Genomic DNA, 24,056 nt, shown 5'->3' on the forward strand with positions numbered 1-24,056 from the left:
AACAGAGTCTCTGAAGCCAGCGCGGCTGGCTTCGAACCTGCGTGATCCTCCTGTCTCCGCCTACCAATCACGGGAATTACAAACATGTGCCACTGCACCCAGCTCCAACATTTCTTTTGTAGATTGAAAAGAGGCGCATCATTCTGAAGCTCATATTGTTAAAATTTTATCAAGAAAGATGTTCTTATTAACTTTATTTAAATGTTTCTGGTTAGTATTTATCTGAGGATGAGCAGGAAATACTTTGTATTTTTAATTTATTTATTTTTTAAAAATTTTATTGGTGCATTATATTCATACATAATATTGTGGTTAAAAAAAAAAACTTGTGTGTACATACCTGTACACATCACCGATTTAACCCCTACCCTAAGCCAAAAGTACTATGTAGAAATGCAATAAATTCAGTAATTGCATGAGGTGAAGAAGATGTACTATTTGAAGAGATCTTTTCAAAACATCACTTTCAAAAGAATTTTTTTACATTCAGAAGAAACATGTCCTTTTACATTACTGGATTCCAGTAATAGAAAAGAGTTGTGAGGATGGCTTTTTGTTAAGGTGATCCAAATTGGTTAGTAAGGTACAATTATTTTAAAGATTTATTTTGGGGGGGCACATTGGACCCCCGGAAGGACCGGAGGCCCGGGCCCCAAAGCCCTGGACCCCTGGCGGGGGTCACATGGGGCACGCAGGACCCCCGGAAGGACCGGAGGCCCCGGGCCGCAAGGCCCTGGGCCCCGGGCAGGGGTCATGCAGGGCACGTCATATCCCCGAAGAACTGGGGCCTGGGCCGCAACACCCTGGGCCTGGGTGGGGGCCGCGCAGGGCACGCCAGATCCCCTGGAAGGTCTGGAGGCCCAGGCCTGGGCCCTGGACGGGGGTCACGCGGGGCATGCCGGCCCCCCAGAAGGACCAGGGCCTGGGCCACAAGGCCCTGGGTCCCGGACGGGGCGCGCGGGGACCGGTGGTCCCCCGGAAGGTCCCGAGGCCCGGGCCAGAAGGTTCGGTGCCCCGGGCAGGGGGGGAAGCCCGGCCTACCACCGGGAAGGCATGGTGCCAGGCAGGAGGCCGAGCCCGAGTTCTGGGAGGCCTGGTACCAAATAAGAGGCCCAGCTGCGGGTACAGAGGAACCCAGCACTGCTGTGCCGCGCCAGGCTGTGGTGCGCTTAGAATAGCAGATTCTGCTCTGCAAGGTGAGGCTGTTGGACTCTGCTCTTGGAAGGGAGAAAAGAAAAAAAATTCATTGCTACCGAGTGCCTGATCCCACAACCTCCTCAAACTACACATACTGTCTTATTTCAAAAAATAAAAGGAAAAGAAAAAAGAAAAGAAAAATATTGGAGAGGGGTAAAGATGGCCGTGGTGGCAGCCAAGGTACTGGAGATGCAGACAAAACATATCCAACTGAACTGGAACTTTTGTAAAAGTTCCCCACAAAAGAGGACATCACCTTAAGAATCCTGGACATCACCTGTAAGGAGAGAGTTTAGCGAAGACCTAGGAGGAAGGTGGTGTTGGCAGCTTTTACCGTGATGGCGGTGGAGGCTTGTATTTAGGAGAGGCAGAAATCTGATCCTACCAACCTTATCTTCTGGAGAAATTGCACCAAAGTTTGAATGCTACCATTGCGCATGCTTAGGAACACTGGACAACATGCAGTGTGGAAAAAAAGTGTGGGAAAGATTTGAAATGGTGGAGGGAATGGCAATGGCAGCGGCCAGTACTCAGGGGAGGCAGAGATCTGATGCAATACACCAGGAGCTTTTGAAAAAATAACCCCAGAGGCAAAATGCTACCACCTCACACCCTCGGGAACGTGGGACAACCTGCTGGGTGAGGAGGGTGCTCGGATTGGAGCCTGCCGAGGGGTGAGGCTGGTGATGGGAACAGCAAGGCCAGGATTGGAGCCTGCCATGAGGCAGGGCTGGTGCTGGGGCCTCTGAGACAGGGATCGGAGACTGCCGAGGGTTGAGGCCGGGGCCAGTGAGGCCGATATTGGAATCTGCCAAGAAGCAAGGCCGGTGCTGCAGCCTCTAAGGCTGGGATTGGAGCCTGTTGAAGGGTTAGGGCAATGCAGGGGCCAGCGCGGCCGGGATCGGAGCCTGCCGTGAGGCAAGGCCACTACGGAGGCCTCCGAGGCCAGGATCGGAGCTTGCCGAGGGGTTAGGCCGGTGCTGGGGCCAGCATGGCTGGGATCGGAATCTGCCGTGAGGCAAGGGGCTACTGAGGCTTGGGAGGCTGGGATTGGAGCCTGCCAAGGGGTTAGGCTGGTGCCAGGACTAGCGAGGACGGGATCAGAGCCTGCCATGATGCAAAGCCGGTGCTGGGGCCTACAAGGCCGGGATCAGAGCCTGCTGAGGGGTTATGCCGGTGCCGGGGACATCGAGGCCGAGATCGGAGCCTGCCGAGGGGTTAGGCGGGTGCTGGAGTCATCGAGGCTGGAATCGGAGCCAGCCGTGAGGCAAGGCTGGTGCTGGGGACTCTGAGGCCAGGATCACAGCCTGCCGAGGGGAAAGGCTGGTTCTGGGGCCAGCAAGGTGGTTTTGGAACCTGCTGTGAAGCAAGGCCGGTGTTGGGGACTCTGAGGCCAGGATTGAAGCCTGCTGAGGAATTAGGCCTGTGCTGAGGCCAGTGTGGCCGGGATTGGAGTCTGCCATGAGCCAAGGCCGCTACTGAGGCCTCTGAGGCCGAGATCGGAGCCTGCCATGATGCAAGGCCGGTGCTGGGGACTAAGAGGACAGGATCAGAGTCTGACGAGGGGTTAGGCTGGTGCTGCGGTCATAGAGGCCTGGATCGAAGCCAGCTGTGAGGAAAGGCTGGTGCTGGGGACTCCGAGGCCAGGATTGAAGCCTGCCGAGGGGAAAGGCTGGTTCTGGGGCCAGTGAGGCCGGGATTGGAGCCTGCTATGAGGCAAGGCCGGTGTTGGGGACTCCGAGGCCAGGATCGAAGTTTGCTGAGGGGTTAGGCCTGTGCTGGGGCCAGCGTGGCCGGGATCAGAGTCTGCCGTGAGCCAAGGCCGCTACTGAGGCCTCCAAGGCTGGGATTGGAGCCTGCCAAGGGGTTAGGCCTGTGCAAGGCTAGCGTGGCTGGGATCGGAGGCTGCCGTGAGGCAAGGCTGCTACTGAGGCCTGGAGGGCGGGACTGGAGCCTGCCGAGGGGTTAGGCTGGTGCCGGGGCCAGCAAGGCCAGAATCAGAGCCTGCCATGATGCAAGGCCCGTGCTGGGTACTAAGAGGCCAGGATCAGAGCCTGCCGAGGGGTTAGGTGGGTGCTGGGGTCATCGAGGCTGGGATCGAAGCCAGCCGTGAGGCAAGGCTGGTGCTGGGGACTCTGAGGCCAGGATCAGAGCCTGCCAATGGGAAAGGCTGGTTCTGGGGCCAGCGAGGCCGGGATTGGAGTCTTCCGTGAGGCAAGGCCGGTGTTGGGGACTCTGAGGCCAGGATCGAAGTTTGCTGAGGGGTTAGGCCTGTGCTGGGGCCAGCATGACCGGGATCGGAGTCTGCAGTGAGCCAAGGCCTCCGAGCCCAGGATTGGAGCCTGCCGAGGGGTTAGGCCGGTGCAAGGCTAGTGTGGCTGCGAACGGAGGCTGCCTTGAGGCAAGGCTGCTACTGAGGCCTTGGAGGCCGAGATCGGAGCTTGCCAAGGGGTTAGGCTGGTACTGCGACAAGCAAGGCCGGAATCAGAGCCTGCCATGATGCAAGGCCAGTGCTGGGAACTAAGAGACCAGGATCAGAGCCTGCTGAGGGGTTAGGCCGGTGCTGGGGTCATAGAGGCCAGGATCGAAGCCAGCTGTGAGGCAAGGCTGGTGCTGGGGACTCCAAGGCTGGAATCAGAGCCTGCCGAGGGGTTAGGCTGGTGCCGGGTCCAGCAAGTCCAGGATTGAAGCCTGCCATGAGGCAAGGCTGGTGCTGGGGCCTCCGAGGCCGGGATCCGAGCGTGCCGAGGGGTTAGGCTGGTGCCGGGGAGGGCAGGGCCGGGATTGAAACCTGCCATGAGGTAAGGCGGGTGCTGGGGCCAGCGAGGCCGGGATTGGAGCCTGCCATGAGGCAAGGCCGGTGCTGGGGCCTCTGAAGTCGGGATCAGAGCCTGCCGAGGGGTAAGCCTGGGACTGGGGCCAGCGAGGCCCACATCAGAGCCTGCTGTGAGGCAAGGTAGCTTCTGGGGCCTCCGAGGCCAGCAACAGAGCCTGCCGTGAGGCAAGGCCACTATTGAGGTCTCCGAGGCCAGGATCGGAGCCTGCCGAGGGGTTAGGCCTGTGCCGATGCCAGCAAGGCTGGGATCGGAGCCTGCCGAGGGGTTAGGCCAGTGCCAGGGCCAGCAAGGCCGGGATTGGAACCTGTCAAACAGTTAGGCTGGTGCTGGGGTCAGCGAGGCCGGGATCAGAGCCTGCCATGAGGCAAGGCTGGTGCTGAGGCCTCCGAGGCTGGGATTGGAGCCTGACAAGGTGTTAGGCCCGTGCCGGGGCCAGCGAGGCTGGGATCGGAACTTCTGTGAGGCAAGGCAGGTGCCGGGGCCAACGAGGCCGGGATCGGAGTCTGCCATGAGGCAAGTCTGGTGTTCGGGCCTCTGAAGTCGGGATCGGAGCCTGCCGAAGGGTTAGGCCTGTGAAGTGGTCAGCAAGGCTGGAATCGGAACTGCTGTGAGGCAAGGCCACTACTGAGGCCTCCAAGGCCAGGATCAGAGCCTGCTGAGGGGTTAGGCGCGTGCCGATGACAGCGAGGCTGGGATTGGAGCCTGTAGTGAGGCAAGGCCTGTGCTGGGGCTTCTGAGGCCGGGATCAGAGCCTGCCAAGGGGCTAGGCCAGTGCTGGGGCCAGCGAGGCTGGAATTGGAGCCTGTCAAGCAGTTAGGCTGGTGCCAGGGTCAGCGAGGCTGGGATCAGAGCCTGCCATGAGGCAAGGCTGGTGCCGGGGCCAGTGTGGCTAGGATCGGAGCCTGCCGTGAGGCAAGGCTGCTACTGAGGCCTCCGAGGCCGGGATTGGAGCCTGCTGATGGGTTAGGCCAGTACTGGGGCCAGAAATGTCAGGATCAGAGCCTGCTGTGAGGCAAGGCCGGTGCTGGGGCCTCTGAGGACGGGATTGGAGACTGCCGCGGGGTTAGTCCGGTACCAGCCATGATTTGGGGCCAGCGTGGCTGGGATCGGAGCCTGCTGTGAGCAAAGGCCGCTACTGAGGCCTCCAAGACCAAGATCAGAGCCTGCCGAGGGGTTAGGCCAGTGCCGGGGCCAGCATGGCCAGGATCGGAGCCTACCATGAGCCAAGGCCACTACTGAGACCTCTGAGGCTGGGATTGGTGCCTGCTGAAAGGTTAGGCTGGTGCTGGGTCCAGCGTGGCAGGGATTAGAGCCTGCCGTGAGGTAAGGCCGGTTCTGGGGCCTCCGAGGCCGGGATCAGAGGCTGCCATGAGGCAAGGCCGGTGCTCTGGCCTCTGAAGTTGGTATTGGAGCATGCCGAGGGGTTAGGCAGGTGCCGGGGCCAGCGAGGCTGGGATCAGATCCTGCCGTGAGGCAAGGCCTGTGCTGGGACTCTGAGGCTGGGATCGGAGCATGCCAAGGGTTTAGGCCAGTGCTGGGGCCAGCGTGACTGGAATCGTTAGGTGTTAAGCAGTTAGGCCGGTGCCGGGGCCAGCATGGCTGGGATTAGAGCCTGCCATGAGGCAAGGCCACTATGGAGGCCTCCGAGGCCGGGATCAGAGCCTGCTGAGGGGTTAGGCCGGTGCTGGGTCCAGCGTGGCCGGAATTGGAGCCTGCCATGAGGCAAGACCGGTGTTGGGGACTCCGAGGCCGGGATCAGAGCCTGCCGAGGGGTTAGGCTGGTGCCGGGTCCAGCAAGTCTAGGATCAGAGCCTGCCGTGAGGCAAGGCTGGTGCTGGAGCCTCCGAGGCCGGGATCTGAGCCTGCCAAGAGGGAAGGCTGGTGCTGGGGCCTCTGAAGTGGGGATCAGAGCCTGCTGAGGGGTTAGGGCTGTGCAGTGGTCAGCAAGGCTGGAATCAGAAATGCTGTGAGGCAAGGTAGGTACTGGGGCCTCTGAATTCGGGATTGGAGCCTGCCAAGGGGTGAGGCCGGTGCCGGGGCCAGCGAGGCCCGCATTGGAGCCTGCCATGAGGCAAGGCTGGTTCTGGGTCCTCCGAGGCTGGGATCAGAGCCTGCTGTGAGGCAAGGCCACTACTGAGGCCTCCGAGGCCAGGATCAGAGCCTGCTGAGGGGTTAGGCGTGTGCCGATGACAGCAAGGCCAGGATTGGAGCCTGCCGTGAGGCAAGGCCTGTGCTGGGGCCTCTGAGGTCAGGATTGGAGCCTACCGAGGTGTTAGGCCAGTGCCAGGGCCAGCGAGGCCGGGATTGGAAACTGTAAAGCAATTAGGCTGGTGACAGGGTCAGCGAGGACAGGATCGAAACCTGTCAAGGGGTTAGGCCAGTGCCGGGGCCTGCAAGGCTGGGATTGGAACCTGTCAAGCAGGTTCGGAGCCTGCAAAGGGGTTAGGCTGGTGCCGGGTCCAGCAAGGCCTGGATCAGAGCCTCCCATCAGGCAAGGCTGGTGGTAGGGCCTCCAAGGCCAGGATCAGAGCTTGCTGAAGGGTTAGGCCGGTGTCGGGGCCAGCATGGCTGGGATCGGAGCCTACCGTGAGCCAAGGCCTCTACTGAGGCCTCCGAGGCCGGGATCAGAGCCTGTTGAGGGATTAGGCCTGTGCCGGGGCCAGCATGGCCAGGATCGGAGCCTGTCGTGAGGCAAGGCAGCTACTGAGGCCTTGGAGTCTGGGATCAGTGCCTGCCGAGGGGTTAGGCTGGTGCCGGGGCTAGCGTGGCTGGGAACAGAGCCTGCCATGAGGCAAGGCTGCTACTGAGGCCTTGGAGGCCGGAATTGGAGCCTGCCGAGGGGTTAGGCTGGTGCCAGGGCCAGCGAGGCTGGGATCGGAGTCTGCCATGATGCAAGTCCGGTACTGGGGACTAAGAGGCCGGGATCAGAGTCTGCCAAGGGGTTAAGCTGATGCCAGGGCCAGCGAGGCCTGGATTGGAGCCTGCCGAGGAGTTAGGCTGGTGCCTGGGACATTGAAGCCAGGATTGGAGCCTGCTGAGAGGCAAGGCCAGTGCTGGGGACTCTGAGGCCCGGATCGGAGTTTGCCAAGGGGTTAGGCCAATGCCAGGTCCAGCAAGGCCAGAATCAGAGCCGGCCGTGAGTCAAGGCTGGTGCTGGGGCCTCCAAGGCCGGCCTCGGAGCCTGCCGAGGGGTTAGGCCAGTGCTGGGGTCAGCAGGGCCGGGATTGGAGCCTGCCATGAGGCAAGGCTGGTGCTGGGCCTCCGAGGCTGGGATCGGAGCCTGTAATGGGTTAGGTCAATGCTGGGGCCAACAAGTCAGAATTGGAGCCTGCCGTGAGGCATGGCCAGTGCTAAGGCCTCCGAGGCCAGGATCAGAACCTGCCCTGAGGCAAGGCTGGTGCTGGGGACTCCAAGGCCGGTGCTGGGCACTTCGAGGCTGGGATTGGAGCCTGATGAGGGGTTAGGCTTGTGCTGGGCCAGCGAGGCCGGGATCGGAGCTTGCCATGAGGCAAGGCCAATGCTGGGGCCTCTGAGGTCGGGATCAGAGCCTGTCGGGGGGTTAGCCCTGTGCCGGGGTCAGCAAGGCCGGGATTGGAAATGCTGTGAGGCAAGGCCGGTGCTGGGGCCTCTGAAGTCGGGATCGGAGCCTGCCGAGGGGTTAGGCGGGTGCTGGGGCCATCGAGGCCGGGATCGGAGCCTGCCATGAGGCAAGGCCGGTGCTGGGGCTTCCGAGGCCAGGATCAGAGCCTGCCATGAGGCAAGGTCACTACTGAGGCCTCTGAGGCCTGGATGGGAGCCTGCCGAGGGGTTAGGCGCGTGACGATGCCAGCGATGCTGGGATTGGACCCTGCTGTTAGGCAAGGCCTGCGCTGGGGCCTCCGAGGCCAGGATCAGAGCCTGCCGAGCGGTTAGGCCAGTGCCGGGGCCAGTGAGGCTGGGATCGGAACCTGTCATGCAGTTAGGCCAGTGCTGGGATCAGCGAGGCCGGGATTGGAGCCTGCTGTGAATCAAGGCTGGTGCCGGGGCCAGTGTGGCCAGGATTGGAGCCTGCTTTGAGGCAAGGCTGCTACCGAGGCCTTCGAGGCCGGAATTGGAGCCTGCCGATGGGTTAGGCCAGTACCGGGGCCAGCGAGGTCGGGATCGGAGGCTGCCGTGAGGCAAAGCTGGTCCTGGGGCCTTGGAGGATGGGATCAGAGCCTGCCGTGAGGCAAGGCCGGTGCTGGGGCCTCCGAGGCCGGGATCGGAGCCTGCCAACGGGTAAGCCTGGTGCCAGCGCCAGCGAGGCGGGGATCAAAGCCTGCCGAGGGGTTAGGCTGGTGCTGGGGCCAGCGAGGCTGGGATAGGAACCTGCCATGAGGCAAGGTCGGTGACGGGGCCTCTGAGGACGGGATCGGAGACTGCTGTGAGTCTAGGCAAGTGCTGGGGCCTCCGATGCCGGGATTGCAACCTGCCGAGAGGTTAGGCCAGTGCCGGGGCCAGCGTGGCCAGGATCGGGGCCTCCCATGAGGCAAAGCAGCTACTGCGGCCTCCAAGGCCAGGATCAGAGCCTGCCGAGGGGTTAGGCTGATGCTGGGGCCAGCGTGGCCGGGATCGGAGCCTGCCGTGAGGCAAGGCGGCTACTGATGCCTCGGAGGCCAGGATCAGAGCCTGCCGAGGGGTTAGGCTGGTGCCGGGCCCAGCAAGGCCGGCATCGGAGCCTGCCATGATGCAAGGACGGTGCTGGGGCCTACAAGGCTGGGATCAGAGCCTGCCAAGGGGTTATGGCTGTGCCGGGGCCAGCAAGGCCGGGATTGGAGCCTGCCAAGGGGTTAGGCCAGTGCCGGGGTCATTGAGGCTGGGATCGGAGCCAGCCGTGAGGCAAGGCTGGTGCTAGGGCCTCCAAGGCCAAGATCGGAGCCTGCTGAGGGGAAAGGCCGGTGCTGGGGCCTCCGAGGACGGGATTTGAACCTGTTGTGAGGCAAGGCTGGTGCTGGGGCCTCCGAGGCTGGGATTGGAGCCTGCCGAGGGGTAAGGCTGGTGCCGGGGCCATCGAGCCCAGAATCGGAGCCTGCTGTGAAGCAAGACCGGTGCTGGGGACTCCAAGGCCAGGATATGAGCCTGCTGAGGGGTTAGGCCAGTGTCAGGGCCAGCATGGCCAGGATTGGAGCCTGTTGTGAGGCAAGGCTGCTACTGAAGCCTCCGAGGCCGTGATTGAAACCTGCTGAGGGGTTAGGCAAGTGCTGGAGTCAGCAAGGCCGGGATCGGAGACTGCCATGAGGCAAGGCCAGTGCTGGGGCCTCCAAGGCCAGAATCAGAGTCTGCCGATGGGTTAGGTCAATGCCGGGGCCAACAAGGCCAGAATCGGAGCCTGCCATGAGGCAAGGCCGGTGCTGAGGCCTCCGAGGCCAGGATAGGAGCCTGAGGAGGGGTTAGGCCAGTTCTGGGGCCTCCGAGGCTGGGATTGGAGCCTGCCATGAGGCAAGGCCTGTCCTGGGGTCTCCGAGGCCGGGATCGGAGCCAGCTGAGGGGTTAGGCTGGTGCAGGGACCAGTGAGGCTAGGATCGGGGCCTCCCATGAGGCAGGGCCGGTGCTGGAATCAGCGGGGTCAGGATCAGAATCCTCCAGGTGGCCAGGCCACTCCCGGGGTTGTCAAGAGTGGGATCGGAACTTGAAATACGGCATGTGCAGAGAAATATCACAGAAAATAAAGCCAGATGTTTTCCCTAACTAGCAAAAACTAGGAGGAAAGGGGTAACAGGAGGAGGTCGAGTTGTAGAAAGGGCCATATAGAGAAGCAATTAAGGTGACCAATCAGAGCGGATGAAATGGGGGGAGGATGGAACCTCTTTAAAACTCAGGAGGTACGTAAACAAATGTATCAAAGATAATCACCAATCAAGCATGGGATCGAGGGAGGGGGAGGGAATGGGATGGGGATTGGATGAGGGCTAATTGGATGATGTGTGCTTTTATATCCTCTAAAGTCTTGTATTCCAATGTGATATATGATTACAATGCACAAATAAAAATTACAAAAAAAGAATATGTCATTAAGTAGTAAAACAATGAAAAGAAAAAAATGATTTTGGATAGTGTAGGGAGAATCATGCAGGTAGAATCTTAGTTATTGGGAGCATTTTAGTTCTAAAGATGTGTAACAAGTTCACAAATATTCACTTCATTATTACATCTAATAACTCACTTATATTTTTATATACTCTTCATGTTTTTTCCTAATAATTAAATAAAAAATCTCAAAGTAAAAAAATAAAGATATATTTTGTTCCTCTTTTACAGTCCATGCTAATAAAGCGTAATATGAGTTAAAGAACCATTACAAAAATAGGATGAATGTGGTATGGAATTATGTAATAAACAAGTGAGCTATGAAACTTATAAACTAAATTTGTGAGATAGAAATTCTAACTTTAGAGCAGAAAACTTTATCAACTGAAGGTCAAATTATGTTAAAGTGTTATCTTTAGTAGTTCATATTAGGAAATCATTTATTTTTATTTTATTTTATTTTATTTTATTTTTTCTTTTTGTGGTACTGGGGTTCCTGGAAGCCCTTCTACCTCTGGACTATACTTCCAGACCTATTTTTTTATATTTTTTTATTTGGAAACAGGGTCTTTTAAGCCTGTACGATCCTCCTGTCTCCACCTCCCAAGCGCAGGGATTACAAGCGTGCAACATCACACCTGGCATATATTTTTGTTTATTCTAATTAGGTGATTTTTGTTAGCTCAGACATAAACATTCACATGATAATAACTTCTTGACAAAAATATAGAGCTAAGCTAAAAATTCTTCCTACACATTTCCTAATTGAAGTTCCCATGTAGACAGTTTACATGTTTTATTTAAACAAATAAACAAGTTGCATGCAATTGTACAGTCTCCATTTTATTTGACATATCTAAAGTGGCATACTAGAATAGAAGTTATATAAACAGGCATTCCTCACCTGACATCTTTGCAATTTTCATAGATAAGCTGCATGAGGCTGGTGAAAGGAAAACACATCACTACTATTTCTATTTATCTCAATTACACATAGAAGCTATACACAGAACACTTCTTGATGCCATTACACTTTGTATTAAAGTTTTACAAATTATTAAGTATAATAAAGACTTTTACAAGATCCCCCTCATTCACTATGCATGGATCAAGCGGATCCAGAAAATGCTGATTTCCTAACTGCCTCAAAATTTTGGATACTGTTATTTTTGTGTAGTTTAGAAAAAGCATACACGTTCTTATATTCAAATAGTAATGGTGCAGTTTTTACCAAGCTAATAATAGCTGTCCTTTATATGATTTATAATGGATAGATAACAATGTGTTTTTATTTTTATAATTTTTAAATAGAATTTAATGCATAGTGATTGTACATATTTATGGGGCACAGTGTGATGTTTCATTATATGCATACAATATATAATAATCTTATCTGGAAAATCAGCATATCTATTACTTCAGATATTTACCATTTTTTGTTTTGAATTCCTTATATATATGAGTAGTCAGAAGAGGAGAAACTTCTGTTGTTTCTATGCCAAGGGACAAAGTGTAGGAATATGAAGAATATTCACATTTTCTATCACAAAATATTAATAAAATAGGAATTATATTAATGCAAGTTATGGAGCTTTTATGCCAACGCATTTAAGATAATATAAATAAGTATTTTAGCTTCATAGCAAGACCTATTTGAATATTTCTACAAAAGAATATCGAAAGCATTTTTCTCCTCTTTGTTTGCTTAGTATGGGGACTTATCTGTGCATATCCTAACAGTTTCTTAATATAATGAGTAAGTATCAGAATACCATTATAAAGCATAACATAATTTTATGCAAATATTTTAGTGTAAAACTTCATTTACATGTAACCCAAATATATCTGTTATTAATCTAAACTTTGAGAAATGAAACAATTTTTGGTGACTGTTTAGTCAGGTTGAAATTAAGAAATTTTATTCTTATCCTATATTTAAAAAATACTTTTGTTCACCTCATAAGGTCGAGTTCCAATTAACTAACCAACTTCTGAGTACATTAAATGATATAAATGTTTCTCCCAAGTAGGAGATAGCCATTAATTATTTTCCATTGCTGTTTTTATTACCTAAGCCTTTATATCTATACAATATTTCAATGTTATATTTCTATATCGCTATGAAAAAGTCTACCTTCCTTTTGATCACCACTACAACAATATAGTTTTATATATGTTTTTAAGAATTAAGTAGTGGGCTCTTTGGGAAAGGGTATGCCTTACAAAAACAGATTTGCCAAGGTACTGTGTGTGTGTGTGTGTGTGTGTGTGTGTGTGTGTGTATAACCAAGTATCGTAATGTACAATTTAATGGAATGGTATATTCATTTATTTTATTACTTGATTTACTAATTTAGTGATACCCAGGGACATTGTACACCCCTCTGCCTTTTTTATTTTTTGTTTTGAAGCAAGGTCTTGCTTCATTGCTGAGAATGGCCTCGAACCTGCAATCCTCCTTTCTTACCCTCCTAAGTACTGTTGTTACAGGCATAAACTAATACACCCAGCTGAATTAGTTATTTAAAATATATTACTCCCACATTCTTATTTAATTACACTAACTATCACTTTTAACTTAGTTTTCTTTCCAAGAGGTGTTAAAAAGGTCATAGGATTAATGTGAGAAAAGCAAATTAAGGCTGTATATACCATGCACTATACTACTGTTTATAATCCAATTGTCTTTTTCTTCTTTTGCCAGAAATGCTATTAAATCTTGTGGCTACACTGTACAAACAACATCAGAGAAAATCTTCTAATGGAATAACTTGCAAAAGTTCTACCTCTGCAAATTAGTTCAATATCTAGGAAGTAACCTAACCAAAGACAGGTTATGTTCTGCCACATCTACAAAGTTTAAATAAGCAGGTTCCTCTTTCAGTTTGAATGTTAATATGGTAGATATATAAATATTATAGAAAAGATTTGGGTCTCATAAATGGCTGGAGAAACACATCTGTGGAGTTAAGTTATTCCATTAGATTCCTGCATAGTCATCATTGTCCAAAATGTTGATTGGCCTTTAGTGGTGGAAAAATAAAAATACTAATACAGACACAGAAACTTCCTTTAAGTTGAAGTGCTTTAATGTAGACTCATTCATGGCTAGAAAAGAAAAAAAATATGGTTATCTTACAACTAGTTCATAATGAGAAACATTGTTATATGCATACAGTTTGGGAAAATTATTAAAGTTGATATGTATAAAAGCACAAGAAATGTATTGCAAATCGGTGACACCCTTTTATATGATACTCAGTGAATCAATGAGATGTTTGACTTTAGTCAGCACATATATTTCAAAAGACTTTAGGCTGGAAGGAGGGAAGATTGAGTAGATTTCCTGTATAGTATCATGTTTACAGGTTAAATATATCCCCAAGGTCTCTGCTAATAGATATGGATCTCTCTTCTGTTAACTTAAATGTATTTTGAACTTGCTAACCGTCTCCAGAGCCAATTCAGATATCAATTTTAAAGTTTATTGCTACAGATTTTATTAGAGAGAAGAAATTGCTATTGCTATTATTGCCACCTGTGTGGCATATGAGGTTAGTAGCACCAATTGTTTCTAAGTATTAACTTTCAGCATCAAATTATCCCTGAATAACGAATTTGCAAATCCTATGTAGGCCATCTTTTGCTCCTCATATAGTTTTTAGGTCATCAAATAACTTTAGAAGGTTGCTAATTAAGCTGGGCGTGGTGGCGCATGTTTGTAATCCCAGCATTTGGGAGGCTGAGACCGGAGGATCCTGTTTTGAGGCCAGCTTCAGCTACTTAGTGAGGCCCTTTGCAACTCAGTGAGACCCTGTTTCAAACTAAAGAATAAAAATAGGGCTTAGGTTGTAGTTCAGAGGTAAAATGCCCTTGGGTTCAATTCCTACTACCACAAAAAAAGTTGATAATTAGTAATAAGTAATTCATTTTCTTTTTGTTGTACTGGTGATAGGACCCAGGGACATTCTACCTCTGATCTATGCCCCCAGCCCTAGTTTTTATCCTTCATTTAGAAACAGGGTCTCACTGAGTTGCAAAGGGCCTCAATCAGTAGGTGAGGCTGGCCGCAAACTGCGATCCTCCTGTCTCAGCTTCCCAAATGCTAGGATTACAAGCCTGCGCCACCACGCCCGGCTAAAGTAATTCTTAACTAACTAGTAACCTAAGTAAAACAACATGTCTTTTTTTTTACATGTCTTAAAGATCAAAGTAAGCAGGTATATTTTTGGGGGGTAAGTCATTAAGACTTGGTTGTTTCCACTGATGACAGAAAACCATATTTGTAAGATTGATGGCCTGATTATAGTTAAAGAAGGGCTTTAGATCTAAAAACTTTGTTTCTTCTTACTCAAATATGAGAGCCCTTCTGGCCAAAAGGTATTATTTAAAGTGAATTATTTGATAGATGCTTAATTTCCTTAACAATACAACTGAAGTATAATTTTTATACTTTTATTGGTGCATTATAGTCTCACATCATAATGTAGTTTGTAGTTTCTTCAAAGGGCTCTGCAGAATATTCGACTGCCATTTGTATATTTATTGCTTGTTACAGTATACTTACTTAAGTATAATAAGCAGGTAGAGAAGAGTCACATATTATTAGCACTGCACTAAATGAATTTTCCCAAACTGAACACATATATGCAATTATCATACAGCTGAGGAAACAAAACATTATTATTTACCCAGATGCCTTCCTTAGTACTGTCTTGCAATAGCGCCCACCTTCTAAGGTTAATAACTTCCTTATTTTAATAACTATAGATTAGTTTTTGCCTGCTGTTAGTACTTTCAGAGGTTTGATAGATGAGACATTTGACATAACAAGATAAAAGGTAATTTCCACAGTGTTTTCCATCAGATGATGTATGATTTAAGTGCTGGGTTTCTCAACCTTTTTTCTGTTCATTGTACCTGAGGGATAGCACATATTCCTATGCTCAGTATCAGTGGATTACCATCAGAATCACTTGCAAGAGTGTAGGAGAAAATAATTAGAAAAAAATCTCAAAAGAGCATCTTGTGTTAGCAGAGTTTCTCAACCTCAGTACTTTTAACATTGTCTGGATAATTCTTTGTTGTGGAGGACTGTCTTGGACATTGTGAACATGCTCAGCAGCATCCATGGCCTCTATATACTGGATTCCAATATACTCACCCTCTATTTGTGGGAACCAAAAATGCCCCCGGACATTGGTTAATATGCCCTAAAGGGAAAAATTACTCTTGGAGAGAACTATTGTATTAGTGAATATGTATTTCCTCTTTGTTTATCAGTAAAGGTCAATAATTCAGTTTAAAGTTTTAGGAAACTAGCCGTCAGTCTAAGAAGAACATGTTTATAATCAGCCACTTAGCAATGAATTCGACTAATTTGGAAGATGCTATGATCCGTGTTACCTCGTGATACTGGAAGATGAGGTAGAAGGTAGATATTAGAGTGTATGACATTTAAAGGACTATTTTTCAGCCTCTGTACACTCTAGGACTTAAAGCTAGAGGATATGATAAATTCGTGAGGAAATAGATACCTCTCTCTTCTTTCAAAATTCTAGAAGTAATCTATGGGAATAGATATCATATTTAAATATATAAGATTTTATTAAAACATATCTCATCCCCATCCTCCACTCCACTTCATAATTGTCTATATTTTATATTTTACCTCGATGCTTAAAGGATCTTAAAATATAGTCAAAACAGTTCTAGAGATGCTGTTGTGAACTTACAGAAGTCCATTTGTCTTCTGTTTTCTCAATCACAATAGTCTGTGTGTCGTTGCCGGGTGGTATATATTCATAGTCATCATATAGGAGGCCTAGGATTGGGTACTGAGTCCTGTACCTATAAACAAGAAAAGAATTTACAGGTGATATGAGCAAATAACTCATTTTAGTCACTACTAATTTGATTCTAGTCACTATTAATTTGAATTAAACAAATTTGGCTCCCATGACTTGCAAAAGGAAAATAAAACCCCCTGTTAACGGAAAAAGAGTTACTACCATAGTTTTCTGAAAAAGTAAAGGAGAGAAACTTCTATCTATGGCCATTTTGGGGATCACTTGCATCACAGGGCAATGATTCCAGAGAAGAGATACACATGATACACTCTAAAAATGCCTAGCTCTCCTGCTGGAGAGATTTTTCTTGGTTACAAGATTAGGAAAAGGAAACCAAGAAGATTCCAGATATTTCATGAGCAGAGGTGACAGAGGTTAAAAGTGGGCCAAGACAGACAGAATTTGGGAGGGAGTACTCGACAGGTGAATAGATGGAGACATACATGGAGAGAAGTCAGGAAATAGAGGCTCTTCATGTGAGTGGTGATCAGTGTATGCATGTGAATAAGCTATCAAGTACAGTAAAAGACCATTGGAAAGAAAAAAGGCTGGTATAGTTGCTTTGTGTTCAACTAGACAGAATAGTAAGACATTTCCTAGACAACACAGAAGACTACTGTCTTGGTAGTAGAATGTAATTAATCTTAGACTACAGTCTGTTCTAACAAAGTTTTAAAGCAAAGCTTGTATTAAAGTGTTTCCAGTTACTTTAAATTTATCTCAGAATGAAACTTTCAAATAATTTAAGTAATGAAAATTGACAATTTAACCATGTCAAATCAATATATGACATTCAATAAAAACAAAACTTTCAAATATTTTAAATAATAAAAATTGAGAATCTGACAATGTACAATCAATATATGACATTCAATAAAAATAATCATGCAATGAAACAGGAAGATATGACTAATAATGAAGAGAAAAATAAATTAGTGGAAGCAAACCAAGAAATAACATTGATAAACAAATAGGGAAGATATATCCACTAAAAACTTACAAAATGTATATAGGAGGAAAAAGGAAAGGATGAGCACAATGAGGAAAGAAATGGAATAAATTAAAAATGACCCATGTTTTATTTCTTAGGAATAAAAATATATTTAATGAGATAAAAAATAATGTAGGCACTACAGAAGAAAAAACTAGAACATTGGAAGCTATTGGGAGAAGTTGCTGAAAATAAAATGATAAAAAGAGTAAAATGTTCACAGCATGAATTATCTATGGAAAATATCAACTGTAATTATCTAGCCACACACATGAACATATACATGCATACTAGAAGTCATACATAATGGTAGAAGATAAAAAATAATTGAAATAACAACCAAATTACTTTCAAACTGATGAAAATCCAGGGCATTAAAATCTAAGTTCAGTAAACCTCAAAAAAAAAAAAAAAAAAGGAAAAGGCTGGGCTTGGGAAGCAGAAACAGGAGGATCGCGCAGGTTCGAAGCCAGCCTTGCTGGCTTAGGGAGACCCTGTTTCCAAATAAAAACATATAAAAGGTTTTCCAGGAGCCTCAGTACCACCAAAAAAAAAAAAAAAAAAAAAAAAAGAAAAAAAAAAGAAACATGAAGAAAGCCTGAGAAGCACATCATTATCAAATTATTAAGATCTTGTTGTAGCCGGGCGTGGTGGCGCACGCTTGTAATCCCCGCGCTTGGGAGGCGGAGACAGGAGGATCGCACAGGTTGGAAGCCAGCCGCGCTGGCGTAAGAGACCCTGTTTCAAAAATATAAAATAGGTCTGGGAGTGTAGCCCGGAGGAAGAAGGGCTTCAAAAAAAAAAAAAAAGATCTTGTAGGGGGAAATACTATTCAAAGAAGAAAAGTCATAATATTAACAGCTAAATTCTCATCAGACACAATAAAGGTCAGGAGACAGTGGAATGACTCTTTAAAGTACTTTAAAAAATATATCAGGTTACTAATCTACTACTGTATAATCCCCCTTATGGTTTTAGCTATTCATTGTCTGATACACTAAATGAAAATTTTCTGTAATACAAAATTCTTGAATTTAAAATTTTTCACTATTCTAAGTATCATAATGAAATCTTAAACTGTTCTGCTCCACTTGGGATAGGGATCATCCCTTTGTTTGGTGTATTTCTGCTATATGTGATACCTCCCTATTTGTAAATTAGTACACTTCTGAATTTTAAGATCAACTATCATGATATATGAGTATTTGTGTTCACAAAACTTTACCTTAATAATAGCCCCAATATACAAAATAGTGATGCTAGCAATTCATATATGCCAAGGAATAGATATAACATGCTACCTTTAAGAGAAAAGATGAAATTTCTTGACTTAATAAGGAAAGAAAAAATTTAAGTGGCTAGGCATGGTTGCACATGCCTATAATCCCAATATTTGTGAGGCTGACACAGGAGGATCACAGTTTAAAGGTTATCCTCAGGAAACTAGCAATACCATCAGCAACTTAGTGAGAACCTGCTTCAAAATAAAAAATAAAAGGGGTGGGGTACGCTGGGCATGGTGGTGCACGCTTGTAATCCCTGCACTTGGGAGGTGGAGACAGGAGGATTGTGCAGGTTCAAAGCCAGCCATGCTGGCTTAAGAGACCCTGTTTCCAAATAAAACTATAAAATAGGTCTGGAAGTGTAGCCCGGAGGAAGAAGGGTTTCCAGGAACCCCAGTACCACACAAAAAAGGGAGGGGGTAGGATAAGGGGGGTGGAGTAATGCTGGGCGTGGTGGCTCAGGCTTGTTTACCTGAGGCAGAGACCAGAGGATCACTGTTTGCGGACTTGGCAACTTAGGGAGGCCCTTTGCAACTCAGTGAGACCCTGTTTCAAAAATAAAAAGACTTAAAAACTAGGGCTGAGGGTGTAGCTCGGAGGTACAATGCCTCTGGGTTTCATCCCTGGCACTGCAAAAAAGTAAAAAAAAAGGGGGGGGTTATAGTTAAGAGGCAGAATGATCCCCCCAATACACCCTAATGTTGTTAAAATCTATGGTAAAAACGGTACGTATAGAGTTTGTTACTATTCATGTTCTCATGCATCATTGAGAATCTTGAAACATATTACTCTCAAATAAGGTGTATTACTTTATCTCTGAATAATTAAAGAATCATAAAGACTGTATTCAAACTTACAAAGCCGTGAGGAATTGTCACCAGAAGATCAGCATAAAAAAGTTAAAGGAAGTTTATTTAGGGAGAGAGAAAAATGATGCCAGATAAAACTTGGATCTAAACAAAGGAATTAATAGTGCCAGGAAAGATAAATATGTGGATAAACTTAAAACATTGCTTTTGTTATTCCTAATATATGTTTAAAAGATAACTAATATGAAAAAAATTTACTTGATGGTTTTAATATATGCAAAAGAAAATACACATGACGAAAATAGCAATACAATCATGAAGATAAATTTAGGCTGCATGTAAGGGTATGTTTAAAGGTAGACTGTGAAAAATCAAAAAAATACTATAAAATCTATAGCAATCATAAAAATGAATACATCATAAGCTAAAAACATAATATGAAATAATAAAAAGATACCCAAAGGAAGAAAAGAAGAAAGCTAAATGGGAACAAAGAAAATGTAAATCTATCCAGCACAGTGTCGCACACCTTTAATTGTATTACTTGGGAAGCTGAGACAGGTTTGAGGACCACCTCAGCAACATAGTGAGACTTAGAAACCTAGTGAGGGCCTGCTTCAAATTCACACAAAAATTAAAAAACAAAATACTGCGAATATAGCTCAGAGGTAGAATGACCCTGGGTTTGATCTCTAGTACCATAAAAGGAACAAAATGTGTGACAAAGATAAAATAAATAGCTGTTTTACTGATATCTAACATTATAGATAATCACATTATATGTAAATGGTTTAAGAACTCTAACTAAAAGGCAAAGATTGTTAAATTGAGTAAAACCTCAAGACACAACTCTGAATGCTATTTATAAAAACAAACACCCTCACAATATTTTAATGTCAAGAAATTGTTAAAGGATCGAGACATATATATGATGTAATCTCTGCTATTGTTTGAATACACGTCTCCAAAAGACCAGGTTTAAAAGTTCTTTTATCAGCTTATGGCATTATTGGGATATTATCGGTCCTTTGGGAGGTGGGGCTTAGGAGAAGGACAGTAAGTCACTGAGGTCAATAACTAGAAGGTGATAGTACAGCTGTGGCACCTCCTATTTCTCTTTGCTTCCCAGCCACCCTAAGGTGAGAAGCTTCCTCTACCATGTGCTCTCTTCCATGATGTTCTGCCTCACTGCAGGCCTGAAGCCAATGGGACTCAATAGCCATGGTCTGAAACCTCTGAACTGATGAGCCAGAAGAATCCTTACCTCCTTATAAGTTGGTTATCTCAGGTATTTGGCTCAGTGATGGAAAACTGATGCTATGGTTTGAATCTAGAATGGCCCTCTAGATCTCATGATTTATAGCCCCCCCCCCATGCGGCAGTGTTCCAGAGGCGGGGATTTAGAGATGTAATTAGATCATGAGGGCTCTGACCTCATTAGTGGATTTTCCACTGATAGCTGAATGAATTACTGGCTGGTGGGGTATGGTTGGAGAAAGTGGGTAACTGGGGGTGTGCCTTTGGGGACTATATCTTGTCCCTGGTGTTTCTGTCTCTCCTTCCCAGCAGCCATTAGCTGAGCAGCTTTCCTTCAACACATCCTCTGTCATGATATTCTTCTTCACCTGAGGCCCCAAATCAATGGAGTTAACTGACCATGGACTGAACCACTGGAACCATGAGACAAAATAAGTCTTTCCTCCTCTAAGTTATTCTTTTCTATTATTTTGATTAGAGTGATGAAAATAAAACACAGAAGAGTAATCCAATCTATAAGCAAAAAGCTGGAGGAGATATATTACTATCTGAGTAATATCTTGAGAACAAGAAGTATTTGTATGAATAGAAAGGGTCATTTCATAAAGGTAAAGATGTCAATTATCAGCAAGAGTAACTATCCTTAAGGTACATCTACCAGTAGAATATAGCAATCCAAATGTTTATGTACCATCTAGCAGAAATGCAAATTACCAAGCAAAAATGAATAGAACCAAAGAAGAAATAAACAAATCTACAATTTGAATTGGAGGATTCAGCATGTCTTTCAAGACAGTTGATATAAGAAGTAGAAAAAAAGGCAGTAATAATACAGGCGTAAAAACTACTGTTAATCAAATTGATCTGATTGCCATTTATAAAACACTCCACCATTCAACAACCAAATACTCATTCTGTTTTCAAGGGCACATGAGATATTTATCAAGAGTCCATATTCTGGATCACAAGTCAAAATAAGCTCAAGTCACTGATATCATAAAGTATTTTCTCCTACCATAATGGAGATAAGATAGAAATCAATAAAAGAATGATATCTGAAAAAATCACCAAGTATTTGGAGGCAAAAAGTTCTAAGCAATCCATATGTCAAAGTATAAAATGGAAAATTAGAAAATATTTTGAATTGAATGGAAATAAACACACAACTTGTCAAAACATTGGGATAAAGAAAGAGCAGTGCCCAAGTAGGAATTTATAGCATTAAAAGCTTATGTTATAAAACAAAATCAAGCTGGGCATGGTGGTGCATGCATATAATCTCACAATTGGAGCAGCTGCTTTAGAAATCAGCATGGCACTTCATCAAATAGTTAAATATAGAGTGTCCATGCTACCCAGAAATCATGCTGCTAGGTATATACTTTCAAAAAATGAATACACATTTCACACACATTTGTAAATAGATGTTTGTGGTAGCATCACTCATAACAGGCACAAATGGAAAACAACCAAAATATCCATCAACTGATAAATAGGTAAAATGTTGTATGTTCATAGAACTGGATATTAGTGACAGAATTGAACTGAAGTTTAGGCATAGGCCAGAACATGGATGTATCTTGAAAATATGAAAAATGAAAGGATCTGGTCACAATTATTCCATTTTTATGAAACATCCAAAATAGACTTTTCATAAAATCTTCATTGTTTATTTTTATTTGGTTTTGATACATTTCGGGTCTGTAAGTTGTGGGTATATCACCACTGTGAGAGGAGACTCCGAGAATCAAATCTCCACATAAAAGAGTATAGCCTCAGTATATGAGAAAATATAACTGCTTTCTGAGACTGGCTAATCTCATTTATCATAATTTTCTCTAGTTCCATTCATTTTCCTGCCAATGACATGATTTCATTCTTTATGGCTGAGTAAAATTAGAGTGTGTGTATAAACCACAGGTTTGGAATTCATTCATATACTGATGGATACCTACGTTATTTCCATAATTTGACTATTGCGTATTGTGTTGCTATAAACATGAATATGTGCTGAATAACATGTTTTCTCTCATATGTGGAAGCTAGAGAGGTAGTGGGTAACAAAAAAGGCCTCGGATAGAGTACAGACTCCAATGAAATGACAGAATGGTTTTGGTGGGGGGAGTAGATATTATGAAGGTAACAGCTGAAACAATGCTGTGTACATATATGAAATTATCAATGTCAATGACATGAGTGGGGAAGGGGATGAGTGGGGTGGGATCCTGATGGAAAAACAGTTAAGGGTTATGTGCATTCATATTCCTATCATTCTATAACTTATAACAGGGTCTCACTAAGTTGTAGAGGGCTTCAATAAGTAGCTGAGGCTGTCCACGAACTGCAATCCTCCAGTCTCAGCTTCCCAAATGCTGGGATTACAAGTGTGTGCCACCACGCCTGGCAGGGAAGGTATCTTAAAGGATTGTACTGTACAGGAAAGGCATTGTAAAGGATTTTACTGACCATAATAGCAATGCCTTTTGTGTATATTCATTATTCAGTAGGATTATTGGCAAGTAGAAAACAACAAACTCTGTCTAAAAGTACAATATCTTAAATTATATCAACCAATCACATTAAAATTTCATTTTAAAATATCTTACTTTCTAGTGGTGATAGTAGTCCTTCCACCACTGGAGGGTTGATTATGAGATGAACATATTTCTTGTCTCAATTTTGAGAGTTCCTTAAAAATAAAAGTCAACAAATTATTTGAAGAAAAGTAGAAACATGAGAAAAGAAATATGTTTGAACATTTAAAAAGGCTACTAAGGATAAATGCCATTCCCTTCCTTTTCTACCTTGATAAAAATATTTTGTGGAATATCATATAGTACTACTTCACAGTACTCAAGAAGTTATATGTGAGCTGGGCCTGTGATCTCAGTACATGGGAAGCTAAGACAGGAATATTGCAGGTTGGAGGCCAGTCTCAATAACTCAAGGCCCTTAGCAACTTAGTGAGATCCTATTTCAAAATAAAAAAAATAAATAAAATAGGGCTTGGGGTATAGATCAAAGGTAGAATGCCCTTGGGTTCAATCTCCAGCATCACTCATAAAAAAAGAAATTATATGCCTTTGCAGGTCCATTAACTGCAGTGAGGTATCAATCATTGGTAGATACCTTGAGACTGAATATGCATAATTCTTAATATGAAGATGTGGAAGTTTTTGTCCTTAAATTCTTGCAAAGTATAGCCAAGCCAAATAATGGAACCAACTTAGGGGTCCATCACGAAATGAACAGATTACAAAATTATGGAAAATACACATGATTGAATTTTACTTGGCAATAAAGAAGAACAAGCCGGGCGTGGTGGCGCACGCTTGTTATCCCAGCATTCGGGAGGCTGAAACCTGGAGGATCGCGGTTCACGGCCAGCCTCAGCTACTTAGTGAGGCCCTCTGCAACTCAGTGAGACCTGGTTTCAAAATAAAGAAAAAAAATAGGGCAGGAGGTGTAGCTCGGAGGTCAAATGCCCCTGGGTTCCATCCCCAGACCCGCAAAAGAAGAACAAAATTACATCATTTGCAAGAAGATGGGAGGACCTGGAGAACGTTATGTTAAGTGAGATTAGCCAGCATAGAGAGTGAAGGGTCATATGTTTTCTCTAATATGGGCAAGCTAGGGAGTAATTGGGATACAAGAGGGACTCCAGATAATGGAGGAGAAACCTCAGTGGAGTCAGGGAGGAGGTCTAATGGTAGGGGAGGAGGAGACTGAGGTTCATTAATAGAAATACTAGCATCCACTATGTATGTATGTATGTATGTATGTATGTA

General features: G+C 45.8%; 1 protein-coding gene across 1 annotated transcript in view; it reads right to left on the minus strand.

Annotated features, from left to right (window-relative positions):
- Nucleotides 1–15,790: 15,790 nt before the first annotated feature.
- POF1B (POF1B actin binding protein) overlaps nt 15,791–24,056 on the minus strand; it is a gene marked incomplete at both ends in the record, with an annotated part of 85,316 nt that continues 77,050 nt past the window's right edge. Inside the window, 2 exons of the mRNA XM_080719021.1 lie at nt 15,791–15,929; nt 22,875–22,957. Of these exons, the coding sequence (XP_080575147.1) occupies nt 15,791–15,929; nt 22,875–22,957 (222 nt within the window). The remainder of the gene's footprint in view (nt 15,930–22,874; nt 22,958–24,056) is intronic.

The sequence above is a fragment of the Muscardinus avellanarius genome (genome assembly GCF_963383645.1).
Source record: "Muscardinus avellanarius genome assembly, chromosome: X".
In the NCBI taxonomy this organism is placed as follows: Eukaryota; Metazoa; Chordata; class Mammalia; order Rodentia; family Gliridae; genus Muscardinus; species Muscardinus avellanarius.